Source organism: Rhincodon typus, chromosome 4, assembly GCF_021869965.1.
Source record: "Rhincodon typus isolate 14 chromosome 4, sRhiTyp1.1, whole genome shotgun sequence".
Classification (NCBI taxonomy): Eukaryota; Metazoa; Chordata; class Chondrichthyes; order Orectolobiformes; family Rhincodontidae; genus Rhincodon; species Rhincodon typus.
In genome coordinates, this window is record NC_063335.1 from 44,978,834 (window position 1) to 44,994,177 (window position 15,344).

General features: G+C 38.2%; 1 protein-coding gene across 1 annotated transcript in view; it reads left to right on the forward strand.

Annotated features, from left to right (window-relative positions):
* washc5 (WASH complex subunit 5) overlaps window positions 1-15,112 on the forward strand; it is a 58,261-nt gene extending 43,149 nt beyond the window's left edge. The window contains exons 20-28 of the mRNA XM_020519453.2: window positions 1,133-1,295; window positions 2,189-2,291; window positions 3,339-3,418; window positions 6,112-6,215; window positions 7,646-7,775; window positions 10,801-10,897; window positions 13,692-13,848; window positions 14,102-14,189; window positions 14,510-15,112. Of these exons, the coding sequence (XP_020375042.1) occupies window positions 1,133-1,295; window positions 2,189-2,291; window positions 3,339-3,418; window positions 6,112-6,215; window positions 7,646-7,775; window positions 10,801-10,897; window positions 13,692-13,848; window positions 14,102-14,189; window positions 14,510-14,566 (979 nt within the window). The 3' untranslated portion in view covers window positions 14,567-15,112. The remainder of the gene's footprint in view (window positions 1-1,132; window positions 1,296-2,188; window positions 2,292-3,338; window positions 3,419-6,111; window positions 6,216-7,645; window positions 7,776-10,800; window positions 10,898-13,691; window positions 13,849-14,101; window positions 14,190-14,509) is intronic.
* Window positions 15,113-15,344: the final 232 nt, after the last annotated feature.

Sequence of the window (15,344 nt, forward strand, 5' to 3'; positions counted from 1 at the left end):
GCCCGAAACGTTAGCTTTCCTGCTCCTCTGATGCTGCTTGGCCTGCTGTGTTCATCCAGCTCTACACCTTGTTATCTAATGACAAGCATCAAACAGGATCAAAGTGAAGATAGAATTAATAAACACTGTAGTCTGGAGTTTCCATCTGGGTTGCAATGGCTAAATATCTCGGATGGCCTTCTTGGGGTGGGAGTACATCACGGCATCTCTGCTTAACAATTGGCCTGCATCAGAATGTAAACTCTCCATGAATCAGTGGCATTGAGTAGAGCTATCGAAATGTACTTGTTCAGTGACAGGACTGTAGCCAGTGCATCCTATAAAGTCATTGAAGTAAACTACTTTACATTTCAAAGTTGTTCATTTTATTGCAGCAGCTGAAGAAACGGGTGAGTCACTGACTTCAATTGACAGCTGGTTACAGGTCTAACGTACCAAGGGTAGATCAATTGACTGAATTCCCTTAAAATAATTTTGGAGTAATTTATAAATCCCCCTGAGTAAATCTTCAACTTGTGTTGATCAGTGTGAGGACAGAATAAGGTTTTGGACATACAGGACTAAGATGACAAATTTTTTCACTCGAGTGTTGTGTATCTTTGGAATTCCCTATCTCTGAGATTTACAGATGTTCAGCCATTGAGTAACTTCAACTGAGGTCAGTAGATTTTTGGTTTCTAAGTGAATTGAAGGACATGGGATAGTGTAGGAGATGAAGTTGAGGCAGAAGCTCAGCCATGATCTTATTAAATTGTGGAACAGGCTCGAGGGCTAAATGGTCTACTCCAGATTGTAGTTTTTAGGCTCTTCTGTCATGAACACTGGCTTAATTTGACCATGGCGATGAACTGGCAGAAATTTGGTGTGATGTGGCTAGTTTTGTAGGCATGGAGTGCTTTGGGCAAAATCACTTCTAAATTGTGGTAAAAGATTGCAGAAACTCGATACAAATGGGCGAAATTTGAATTTTAACTTTCCAGATTTTTCTGGCTATTTCAGTTGAATCATTCAGTTGATGCTGATAGCTGAGAAAAAAAAAAATGGAATCTTCAGGCCCGTAGTTGAGTCATTTTCAAAGCACATCTTTTAAAGTGCAGAAAGATCATTTTTAGTTTGCTTTATTTTGACTTAGAGTGACCTGCTACATTGACCAGATAAACACATGGTATGACATGAAGACTCACCAGGAAGTGACCAATAAACAACTCTTCTCTGAAATCCAGAATTCCTTGGGCACATTTGGGCTGAATGGTCTGGATAGACTGCTCTGCTTCATGATTGTTAAAGAGATCCAGGTAAGGTAGCCCTGCTGTAGGTATAATGTTCAAGCATTCTTATTTTAATACTTGCGCAAACCTGTACTTATGTCAATGATTGGCTGTGTGTGAATATTTATACTTTTTCAATTTTTATGTAATTTTTCTTTATAGCTTGTACTAGGAATAGTGATTTTCTTCTTCTTACTACTTTTCATTAGTTTTTTTTTCTGTCTGAACCAGTTTTTGGCAGTTATAATGCTGTATTTAGCGTTCAGGGATTGAAAATGAGACTTCCCTTCTGACACATGTACACACATGCTGTCTACTCTACAATACCTCACAATAAAATCAAGTGCTTATCTGATCAACTCATGGCTAATTTTAATACCATGCAGGTACCCACTTCTGACTAGTGCACAAGAGAGTGACTTGAGTGTTGTGGTTCATGCACATTTGAAAACCCATGTCCACCATTGCAAGGTCATTGGAAAAGCTCAGTTTATTCTCCTGTAAGGTTAGGATAGTTGAACATAAAATAAGACATTTCAAGCCATGTTGGGTTGGGAAAGGCATGATATTTAGCCTTGGGGTTTGTCATGATGCTGAGGAATTATAGTTTGGTTTTTAATGTCTAAACATAGGCATAATGGGAATATAATTTAAACTTCCAAAATGATGAATGAAATAAGTAACTCTGTTAGTTTGGTTATATGAGCTACATGAGAAAAAGACATCACCAAGCAAGATCAAGGCATGAGTGGTCATTTTAGCTCTGCATACCTGCAGGTATGCAATCAAACTGGCAAGGTATTTATCTGCTGATTGGGACACTCCTGTAGTTTTTAATTTGAATTTGCTGACCTGATTAGGTGAGAGAGGGCAATGAGATTATTAACTCTGGTTTTATGAAACAAAATTATATTTTATAGATTTTCCTGGGTATGCTTCATAGAAATGTGCTACGGGACAAGGCTGTAATGGACACGATTAAACCCTTTCAGATTCATTTAAATCCAGTAAAAGGCATCGTAGGTAAGTCCTTTCAAAAAGGAAGACATCCAGAGGGCGTGTTCTATGGCAGCACCTGGCATTATTACTTCTACCCAATTTTTGTGGTATTATGTTCATTGTTATTTAATTTTTCGTTGTATGTAGGTGGAGAAGTAATTTGAAAAGCATGGATAAAAAGTTTTTAAAGGAGAATTATTCATTCTTAAAGTAGAAGATCATGGGAATTTTTTTAAGAGATCTATTAAACTACTTGACAACAGTCAAAATTTGTATTTGACATTTCCTGCTTGCCTGAAAAGCTAACATTTAAGATTTTTGTGGGAGTACAGAAAGCTGTTGATTTTAATTTTAGTTACTTCCCTCATTTCCAAGCATGCACAAATCTGTTTTGGGATGGAAAGTAAAGCCCATTTACATGAGAGCATTGTATCCATATGTGGATTTCATCCTTCTCTGACTGACCCTTTCCAGATTGTTGAGGCTTTGGCTGAAAAAACTTTTCACACTTCATGAACATGTCACCTCAGGAATGAGTTGCTGAGGTCTAACAAGATTCTGCCACCTTTTCAAGTTAGAATAGGCAAGAGCAAGAAGCTGCAAAATTAAACTGATCTTGTGTTTCTGTGTGATGTTTAGCTCCAAGTGCACCCTGAACAGAGACTGGTGTTAAGTTATCTATTGTAATTTTAAAATTTCAATAGTTTTGAACTAACTAATGTTAAAATGGATGAAATGTCACTTACTTTCTATTGAGTTCTGTTGTATTGCTGTTGTTTTGCTGGATGTTTTACTGAAACGCTGAAGGAATAAAACAATTTCATCAAATTGCCCCCATAAATTCTGCTTTCTTACTGGCTCCTTCAGTATGCCCCACTGAAGAGTCAGTGGGTCAGGTTGTTTACTGCTTCAATGAGGTGAGGGATCATGGTAACGCTTGTATACAGAGGAGGCTTAGGAGAGTAAAGGTATGAAATAAATATGAATGGAAAAGACTTTAATGAAATAAAGCACAAACCTCCCATTTGTGAATGGCTCACTGTATTGCAATTTTCGTTCCATTAATTTTAGCAAATTCAAGCAAAGTATATTCTGCTGCAGTGCAGAAAACCCAGAAGATCTGGGCATCTTACCAAGATTCCATTCTAAAGGTACTCTCTTTATATTCAGATATACCTGATATGTTGGGTTTTATATTTGAGTTTTGCTTTGTGTTCTGGAACTTTAAAACAAAGTGTATGCAATTTTAAAAATGAGCTCTTAATTGGGAATATAGTGTTGAAGCAGCATTGTGCTTTGATACAGTGTGAGTTTATGATTTTGCAATCACCAACCTTATTAATCGTGTCAATCTCCTTAATCCCTCTGGCAAAGCAGGTAAACATGCAAATCTTCATAACAAAGTGCAGATAAGAAATGAGGTGAAATAGCGTAGAACTGTTGTGAAGTTTTATTAATGCGTGTGGTTATTCATTTATTCATTTGGTAAGTCAGTTTTATCTTACTGCCTTTGGCTGTGAGTGAGACACCTGTGTTTGAAGGGTCTTTGCCTTTCATCTTTTTTGAGTTTCAGTGCAAGGATGGGCACCCTAAGTTTAGGAGCTTCACTGAAGTGGCCCCCTGCTCTTTTGCAGTAGGTTGCTAAAAATTAAAGTTTTTAACTGGAGAGTGAGATTGTCATGTACCACCTGCTTGTATTGAAGACAGGTTGGAAATAATGAACAAAGTTACTTTGGGGCAACATAGTGAGTTGTCACACTAAATGCTGTTTCTAAAGCATTGCTTCTTTCACATCCTTTGGATGGTCCCAAACATTTGTAGCTAATTATTTTGGATAAGAAAACAAAATGTTGCATATGCTAGAAATTTGAAATAAAAACAGAAAATACTCAAAATAGGCAGCAGGCCAATCAGCATCTGTTGAGACAGAAACATTTCCAGGTTGACATCAAAAGATTTCTCACTTTATAGATGCTCCATCACTTGCTGGGAATTTCCAGCCATCAAGTTTGTAAGTACTTTAGAATCATAGAGATTTACAACACAGGAAAAGGCCCTTCAGACTATTGCATCCATGCCAGTCAAAAACAACCATTTAACTATTCTAATTCCATTTTCCATAACTTAGTCCACAGCCTGGAATACCTTTGGCACTGCAAGTACATATCTAAATACTTAAATGCTATGAGGGGTTTCTCTCTCTACTACCCTTTTACAGGCAGTGAGTTCCAGATTTCCACCACGCTCTGTCGGGGGGAGAAAAATTTCCTCTCATCTGACTTACTGATCAGCCCTCCTACATTCAAGTCTTAATTATGTACATATACCGCAAATGGCATGTGTCCCAACACTGACCCCTGAGGGACCCCACTGGATAGAGACTTCCAGTAGGAAAAACACCCGCCAACCTCTGATTACTACCATTCAGCCAACTGGGGATCCAATTTGCCAAATAGCCTTGGATCCCATGGGATCCATCAGTCACCCTTATCAAAAGCCTCGTTGAAGTCCACAGCTACAGGGATCTGGGTTTGATTCCACTTTCGGGTGACTGCCTGTGAGAAGTTTTCATATTTTCCCTGTATCTGCGTGGGTTTCCAGTGCCAAGATATGCAGGTTAGGTGGATTGGCCATGCTAAATTTCTCAGTGTCCAAGAATGTGTAGGTTAGGTGAATTAGCCATGGGAAATGTAGGATTGTGGGGATAGGGTAGGAGGCAGATCTGGGTGCGATAATTTTTGGAGGGTCAGTGCAGACTGAATGGGCTGAATGGCCTGCTTCTGTCCTATAGGGATACTATTATCCAATGTAGATTAATTCTGTCCCTTTAGAATTGCTTCCAACAGTTTTCCCACCAACAAGGTTAGGCTGATTGGCCTATCATTTCCTGGTTTATCCCGTGCTTCTTTCTTGAATATTGGTACAAGATTGGCTGTCTTTCAGTCCTCTTACACCTGTCCTGTGGAGAGAGAAGCATGTGCCCTACTATTTGCTCACTTGCCTCACTGAAAAAGAAGTGTGAAGGCACACAACACCAGGTGATAGTCCTCCTGATGAAGGAGCAGCGCTCCCAGAGCTTGTGATTTCAAATAAACCTGTTGGACTATAACCTAGTGTGTAACTTCTGACTTTGTCCACCCCAGTCCAAAACCAGCACCTCCACATCACAAGTGTAGTCATGATTTAAACCAACTTTGCAGATCTACTCTTGTTTTTAATCTCACATGGCAATGGATTAGAAGGCAGTACTTTTCCCCTTGAGGCTGTGAGGAGTTATGTCAGATGTAGGTCACATATTTGCAGGCTGTCTTTGTGAGTAGCACCACTAGCTGTTAAAGTAACAGCACTGAAATTGGTGGATCATTAAAACAACCTTGGACTGTGATTTGAGGTAGATGTCAATCTGCAATGTGTGTGTGGCTTTGGTGAGTAGTATTTTACACAAATGCATGCAATGAATTAGAGAAGGTTTTTGTGTGGCACGACGAGGGTGATGAATCATGGAAGCAATTTTTGATACCTTGATGCTCTTTTCTGCAATGTTGATTGTTTCACTTGGAGACTCACTTAAACTTGAGTCAAAATCTATTAGACAGAGTTGAACTGTATGAGCCGGTTATAATGTAAAATATTCTAAAGCCTGGTTTACACATCATAAAATAACAAATTTATTAATGCACTTGCCTGTAGTTAATTAAAACCATATGGAATTGCTACATTGGAAGAATTTGAAACTAATCAGTTAAATTTGCTGCTAGGTTTATGAATACTGATATCCTGTAACAAAATGCCCTCATTCTATTTTGTTGCTTAGCTATGGGATTGATCTTGTCTTTATTTTTAGGTGGGACAGATGCAAATATTAAGACAGCAGATTGCCAATGAACTGAGCTATTCATGCAAGTTTGACTCAAAACACCTTGCAGCAGCATTGGAGAATCTCAATCAGTAAGAACACTTGCCATTCTGGGTATTACAAACAGGAATGCTTATGAGTACAGAATTTCACAGTCCATTACACGCAACTTCTATCTGACAATGTTGTTTAGAGCATTCAGTGGCTCTTGTGCTTGTTAAAAGTGAAGCGCTGTAGTATTAAGTACCATTCAACAATAGTACTTGTTAAGTTATTTCTTGATGCTAAAGTCAATGTTTAGATATTTATTTTTGATTTTCACTAAGCTTTGAAATCATGTGTTTTTTTGGAGCAGATTTTGGAGATAATGAATTGCTTTTCAATTGTATTTACTACTGTTAATATAGGGACAAGAACAGATAGGTTAGCTCCCTCTAATATTTTCTGCCATTGAGTGATCTCTGACCTAACTCTAGTTACCCATCTTTATCCCATATCCCTTCATACATTTGGCTACACAAATCTTGCAATGATCTTTTATCAATTGCTGTTTGCAGGAGTGAGTTCCAAACTTCCATTATTTTTTGTTTCCTGCAATATTTTATTATTGAAAGGTCAAGATCTAATTATGGTTCAGTCAGTCACACACTTTTGAATTACAAAGTTCCAGGTTCACATTCCAAACCAGGTCCTGAGCACAAAAATCAAGGTCGAATTTCTAATTCAATTCTGAGGGAGCATTGTTGGAGATGTCATTTTGAAACCGGGTATTAAACTTAGGCTACAACTGCCTACTTGAGTGGATGTCGAAGATACCAGAACACTCTTTTGGAGGAGAACTGGGGATTTCCCAGAACAGTAATTGTTCTGGGCAATTATTTATCCCTCCATTAACATATTATCTGATAATTATCACTTTGCTGTCTGTGGAACCTTGTTGAGCTCAAATTAGCTGCTGCAGTTCTTGCATTACAACAGATTCTAACTTCAAAAATATTTCATTAGTTGTAAAGCACTTTGAGATACCTGATGGTTGCGAACAGTGTTAAATAAATCGAAGTCCTTCTTCGGTTTAGAGTATGTCTAACCCCCATTGTATCCAAGACATTCCAACCGGGGGAAATAGTTTCTAATTCCTCTCCGTTCCCCTTAATATCCTGAAAATTTCAATCAGATGCACCATAAAGCCTTTGAAATTTCAGCCAACCCTAATTTGTATTTCCCTACCATGACAGACTACACAATCAGTTTCTTCACTGGACAGTCCCATAAACAACAGTGATCTATATAATAATCCATTTTGCTGGTTTATTTGAAAGATGTATATTGGCCAGGTCACTGACAATCTCCAACTCCTGTTTGTGCCATGGAATGCTTTACATCCACTTGTATAGGCAGAGTGAGGTTTGATTTAACCTTTATATCATCTGAAAAGGAAGCAATATTAAAAGACATCAGTTTCAAAAGAAATTGTAGGTTTTTTTGGAATCTTTCTGTAACCTACAAGATGTTTTCTCTTCAGATCTCTGTTAGCTGATGTTGAAGCACACTATCAGGATCCGACATTACCATACCCTAAAGATGATAACACACTACTTTATGAAATCACAGCTTACATGGAGGCTGCTGGCATTCACAACCCTCTGAGTAAGGTACGTTTGGGAGGAGCAATACTTTTTATTGAGTCTGTAAATAACCATATAACATTCAACTTGAGCAGCTTTATGGAATACTAGAATGATTACTATATGTGGCTGCGTAAATTCAGGTTCTAACTTAAGCACTTATCCTGTTGAAGAAAAAAATACCCCAGAGAACTGTGGATGCTGAAAATCAGAAACATCAACAAAAATCATTGGAAAAACTCAGCAGGTCTGGCAGCATCTGTGGAGAGAAAGCAGAGTTAATGTTTTGGGCCCAGTGACTCTCCTTCAGAACAGTTGAGTGATAACAGTTATTACTTAGCTGCTGTAGTCCAACCATTACTGGCTGGGCTAATCAATAGTGCACTGCGTTGTATTTGTGTTCCTGGAGCCGGCTTGCTTTTTTGTACCCTTATTGAAATGTTTTACAAATATTAGTAATTCTGGTTTCACTGCTTGATACACCCTGACATTATTTGTGCTTTCTAAATGTATCCATGCATGTTACTGACAAGTAGTTATATATGTCTTTTCATCATGTCAGTTTTTGATTTTATCTGGCTCCATTTCATTTCCCAGTAATTTTCCTGATCACCCCCACCGTCTCCACGTGTACACTAATGGGGTGTCTCAGCCAATTACCTATTCCTTGAACTAATCCTGGAGACTGAATACCAGAAAACCATTCAACTGTGGGATATCCAGGCTAAGCTACAGTATTATACACACTCACTCCCTATTGCCCTCCTTCCCTTTCTTAAGACTCACTGATAAGAACTTTGACTTTTTTGCTTCCTTGATGAGGGAATTTGGAGACCAGTTTTGACCCTTGGTTATTGCTTCAGCTGGCATTTGGTTACTTGTAGGCTGGAAGTTCAAACCTGGGATCTTCCTTGTCAGCACAGTTCAGTATCACAGCACTTTTACTTACCAACACTGATCAGTTATATGATGGCCCAACCAGCAATTGGAGATGAGATTAGTTCAAAAGTGTTAATTGATGTCATTTTTCATCAAGGCTTGTTAAAAGATGTAGGTGGTGTAGTGTTCCAGTAAAATTTGTCATACAATCCTACTTCCTTTAATGATGAAACCCACTGGAGATATATTTGGAAAATTCTATGAATGCTGGAAGTCTTTCAACTTTCCATCAATTCTGATATTAACCAGAAATGTCAACTCTCTCTTCAAAGGTACTGTCTGACCTGAGATTTTCCTTTTTTTTTTGTTTGTTCATTTTTTGTAGCCATTATGTACATCAGATGTGACAATTTCTTTATTCTTCCATTGCTTTGTCCAAACGTAACAAGAATAACATGTCAAATCATTAGATCAATTATTGTTAGAACAGTACAGCACAGTACAGGCCCTTCGGTCCATGATGTTGTGTCGAACTTTTACCCTAAACCTAAGGTCTATCTAACCTCCACCCCTACCTTATACTATCATCCATATGCCTATCTAATAGCCGCTTAAATGCCCCTGATGAGGCCGACTCCACTACCCTCTCTGGCAATGCATTCCACGTCCCTACCACTCTCTGAATAAAGAACCTACCTCTGACGTCTCCCCTATATCTACCTCCACTCACTTGAAAACTATGCCCCCTCATAATAGCTACCTCCACCCTAGGAAAAAGTCTCTGGCTGTCCACTCTATCTATACCTCTGATCATCTTGTACACCTCTATCAAGTCACCTCTCATCCTTCGTCGTTCTAAACAGAAAAGCCCTAGCTCTCTCAACCTTTCCTCATAAGACCTTCCCTCCATTCCAGGCAACATCCTGGTACATCTGCTCTGCACCTTTTCCAACACTTCCACATCCTTCCTGTAATGAGGCGACCAGAACTGGACACAATACTCCAAATGTGGCCGAACCAGGCTTTTGTATAGCTGGAGCATAACTTAGCGGCTGTTGAACTCAATCCCTCTATTAGTGATAGCTAACACACCATATGCCTTCTTAACAACTCTATCCACCTGGGTGGCAGCTTTCAGGGAACCGTGGACATGAACCCCAAATCCCTCTGTTCCTCCACACTGCCAAGAATCTTTCCGTTAACCCTGTATTCTGCTTTCAAGTTTGTCCTTCCAAAATGAATCATCTCACACTTTTCAGGGTTAAACTCCATCTGCCACTTCTCAGCCCAGCTCTGCATCCTATCAATGTCCCTTTGTAACCTGGAACAGCCCTCCGCACTACCCACAACTCGACCCACCTTTGTATCGTCTGCAAACTTACTAATCCACTCCTTCATCCAAATCATTTACAAAAATCACAAATAGAAGAGGACCCAGGACAGATCCTTGTGGTACACCACTCATAACTGAGCACCATGTTGAATATTTTCCGTCCACTACCACCCTTTGTCTTCTAAGGGTCAGCCGATTCTGAATCCAATCTTTCACATTTCCCCCTATCCCATGCATCCTGACTTACTTACTCCTGTAACGGCTCCTTCCCGAGTTGTTGATTTTTGGGATGATATTTATTTTGATTATAGCAATTTTTTCACTGTGTTCCCCCAAGTCCACTTAGAACACGGATACAACTTAATCAGATTAATTTAATGTAGCAACCTTGCGGTTGGCAGAGCAAGAGCATATTTCACCAACACATCTTGAAGAGTGAAATGAATGGCTTATACATTAAGGTCTGTGATGTGTGTATTGCAGAACAAAATGGCAAGTAATCTGTTAGCATATGCTTGGGATGTACATGATGCAGAGGAGACCCATTAGTAGTTGCCATGATGGCATTAGCACATGATTTGGGTTTGAAATTCTGTGTTCATTTATGTAGTGCTATTAAGCCCTCTCATTAAAGAGTATTAATGAACCTGTTGGATTTTTATGATGATTTCTAATCCCACCACAATTTTCCATAGTTGGATTTAAAATCTCAAACTTTGGTTGTGTACCATTAGGACTAGACTTGCAAAATCCTTAGTGGGGAAAGCTGTCACCTGAGACCTAACACACTGTCATCAGAATGAACTGTATTCTTACTGACTTTTTGTTTATTATTTCTAGATCTACATTACCACAAAGAGACTACCATACTTTCCAGTGGTGAATTTTCTGTTTCTGATTTCTCAGTTGCCAAAAGTGCAATACATTAAGAACCAAGGTAACACAATCCAAAATTGCTGCACCCTTTTATAATATGAACAATATAGATTTGGAATCTGTGATTTGAATTCTTTACACCATCAAGATGTTTTTGATTTTTACTGTTGGTAATTTGTCCCTTCACTAATGTATTTTATTATTAAATATGTTCTGCTGTCTCCTTCGAATGTAAGTGATTCAGTATCAACATGATGGATCTAATGCTGCTATGTGTTTCAGGGGAAGGTTGATGATTGCTTGGTTTGGTTTTCCTCCTCAATAATGGGAAGTGCTCCATCTAGTGACTGGACTTAGAATTCTCAGTTCTTCTTTTCTGAGAGCAGATGGAGTTGTCATTTGAAGTTATGGTCAATTTTATAGAATCAGAACGTCACAGCACGGAAACCGGCAATGTCTAATGTCTTGAGTCAGTGCATAATCCCTCATAAAGCACCCTGCCTAATGTCACTCTCCTGCTTGCTGCATATACTGTTCAAATTTTCCGTTTGAGCTGGAACTGGTAGTGTGCAAGCTAGATCCTTCATTCCAATGAGTTTTGAATCCTGTGAAACAGCCCAAAATAAAGATCAGATTTCCAAAAGGAGAACATGTTTGGCAGCAAAAAAATCAACATTTGCATGGCACTTCTTTCAGGCCTCCACACTTCTAAGTTCAGAATCATTCCGCCACAGTACGTGCACAGTTCACACACTCACTATAAAATTAGGAAAACAGAATCTAAGATCGAAAATCAACAAAATGTCCAAGAATTAGTGTGTGTGAGAGAGAGAGAGAGAGAGAGAGAGAGACACACCCAAATGGTTGTAGAGAGTCATCAAATTTCATAAGAGCTTGCTGGTACCGTCTCATCCCAAATCACAAATATTTGCAACAAACAAAAGTAGCAAGTGTCGTAGAAACTCAGCAGGTCTGTCAGCATCTGTGGAAAAGAAAACGAAGTCAACGTTTTAGGTTCGGTGACTCTTCGTAGGAATTGCTCGTTCTGCAGACCTGAGTTTCTCCAGCATTTTGTTTTTGTTTGTTTCAGACCTCCAGCATCTGCCTTACTTTGTTTTATATTATTGTATTATATCACATATTGATCTGTACTTTTTCCTGCAGATTTGCCAAACATAAGTATTTGAAGTGCAAATTGTAGAAACTACAGTTGAAAAGAAGCAATAAAAAGCAATGCGTAAAGTGAGATTTTGTTCAATCCACTTCACAGTTTTGTGCCATAACTAATGAGAAGGTGGAGACGGATGCAGGCTCACAATTACTTTTGTGTAGTATTTGATTTATTTATTTGCTTTTGGCTCTTGCCTTCTCTCTGTCTCCTATTGCAAATATTTGATTGCTTTGCCATGTTGCATCATGATTCTTTTCCATGATGCTGAAAGACATGATTTGGGAGCTAAGAGGTTTAGTTGTCCAGAGATCCTTGAATGATCTAGTTGCTAAGATACGGCAATAGAATTGTTGCGGGAGCAACTTGTGGTGTTCCCATTTTAACTAAAATTCTTCTGTGCAGGTTCCAACTGTCATATCTTAAGTGATTCCACTTTCAGCTACAGATATGAGCTGTGCTACTGTGTCACAGCTTCCTGCTGTGGAACTAAAGAAATTAAGCCAGAAATAAAGCCGTGCACAAATGACAAGCAATTTTAACTGCTGACTTCTGCTTGTGTGAATGAACACTAAGTGTGGGATTATTCTCTGTCTATTAGCAAGGGATTCTTGCTACTAATTGTAGTAAATTTCTGCATTTTAAATCAACTGTATTTGGTAAAGTGAATGTATAACATTTAATATCTCGCCTCCCCTGTCCCACCCACTTCATATCAGAATTTCCAGGTGATGATCTGTTTGAGTCATCAACCTGAGAGTAAATACTTCTGTTCAATACAAATGAGTTTGTATCCTGTTGTGATGGTGAAGTTGATTGGAAAAGGGATATTGAAATCTTGATGACAGCAGTTGGTTATGTTGACCAAAATAATACTTTTGGTTACAATTTCCATGATAATTATGTAAAAATTAAATACAAAGAAAGGTTGAAGCAGTCTGCAGACATGCTGCACAGGTCTGCCTTAATCAGTGTGGGAAATACAGCACTGTCAAATTGTTCTTGTAATGGTTCCCTCTCAAAATCTTTGACCAAAGAGAGGAAAACTATTGACTGCCTGTGTTTTATGAAATATGGAATTAAACTGCAGGGAAGAAAAGTACTAAGTGCATCAACTACAAAATAGAGTATCAACAATCAATTCTTTCAGGGTTGATTGTATAATTTTTTTTTAAAATTTCTATTGCCACACCAGTGATCAGCATGAACACTTTAACTTTACTAACTAACCGGACAACATCTTGCAATCCGATTTGAGAACAATATTGTCAGAAAGCTGAGAGTATTTCAGTTTACCTGTCCCCTCAGTTGGTGATCATGTGTAACTGATTATTAACAAAAGTGGCCAGTACTGAGAGGGGCAGTCATCAGGGAGAGGCAGCAACCGTGCGCATACTATTTCCTGTTCTGCAACAGCTACTCTACCACTGGTTCAGGCTCAGTTGTGGCAAGGATGTAAAATGATGCCAACAGCATGACTTCCTGTTCAAGTGAATTGGCAGGAGATGCGCCTTTTTAAAAAAAAATTCTATCACACATTGTCTTGGTTCCAGTATCTGCAAATAGTATTAAGTCAGTCATGTAACGGAGAAGAAAATTAAGAAAGATCTGTTTTTAAGTATCTAATAATTAACTCTAAAAGCATTTGGATAGTTTTGATTGTTGCATTTTTTTTTTCTGCATGCAGGCATGGTGTGTAAGAAGTCCACGGATCCCACAGATTGGCCACCTCTGGTGGTCGGACTTGTCACTCTGCTGAAGCAATTCCACTCGCGTTACACAGAGCATTTTCTGGCCTTAATTGGCCAGTTTGTTCGCTCCATTGTGGAGCAATGTACTACTAGGTAAGGATCATTTGGGTTGGAAAAAGGCTGATGCTAGCAGACTGAATGATTTAATCAAATAGTTGAATGGCTAAAATTTCTGATTGTTCTTTGTTCTTTGTTCTTTGCTCCCTTAAAGGCAGGACAGCTGAGGCTTAATAAAAATACATTTTCAAGTATCAGCCCCAGGCTGTCTGTAATGGATTTTATTGCAATGTTTTAAATGTATGATAAATAACTCCAGGGTGTTTTTTTTTCTCTTTTGTTTATTTAGTCAGAAAATCCCAGAAATGCCTGCTGATGCTGTGGCTGCCTTGATGTTCTTGGAGAATTATGTTTATTACACAAAATTACCCAGAAAGGTGAGGAAATGTTCCTTAATGTTAATATTACAATCTACCAGGAAGCAGTTATACTACACCAGATTGAAATGATTGTCATTTAGCTGTGGAATTCCAGAATGCAACTGTCTTGGATAGATTTCTCTTCTAGTCTAGTTTCCAGTGCATATCAAAAAATATGTTCATTGTTCAGAACTGTCTTAGCAACCTGAAGGAAGGCAACAAAAGATATATAGGAAAACATGGAGGCCTTGCTGACCAGGTTGTCCTTCCTCAATTGGTATTTATGTACAGCAGTTTATAAAAACAATTGATAAACATTGTTGTACTTTCCTTGCCAGGTTGTGGAAGCACATGTCCCTAGTTTCATCTTTGATGAGTTCAGAACAATTCTATAATGATGCCTGAGATGAAGAAACTAGTCTGCCATGATGTGAAGCGGTGTGCGTACTAATACCTGATAAATACTGGAATCCTTGATTAATCTGAATACGTCTGTCTCAGCCAGAATGAAACATGAAAAGGGTGAATTCAGAATTTTGCTAAAAAAAAAGTTGCGTGAATGCCAAGAAGAATTTACATTTTGCATTTGCAATAACATTGTAGCATCAATGCTGAACCCTTTTCTTCTCCAAATAAAATACAGCTCAGTTATGTATAATCTATATTTTGATTCAAGGAAACTGTTTTTAAAAAAAAGTTTACTTGAACTATTGAGAAACAAAATTTTACGACTAATGTATTGCATTTTGAGTGAGCCGTAAATTAAGTAAAATTAATTGTTTAAGCCTCTGCAATTTGCATTTCTTTAAAAACTGGAACTTCAAGTTATATTGAATGGATTGCCTTTGGAAGGATAATGGTTGATCTTATAAAATCAAAACATTTTTACATATGAAGGCAATTTTTGACTGTACAGCTGACCATTAAAAGTTCTTTCTGATTGTGCTGTGTGGTATGCAACTTAATGGTTTTTCAAAGATGTATTGTAGTGCAAGTTAAATATTGTCCTATAATGTTCAGTCACTGGAATTTTACAGAGATCTTTCAGTAATATTCCTTTCTAATTTTCATCTTTGTAAACGGCAAAGTAGACAGAGATCACAATGATGCTGGAAAACAAATGGTAACCTTGAATCTAATCTTTAGATTTATCATGGAATAACCCTTATGTTA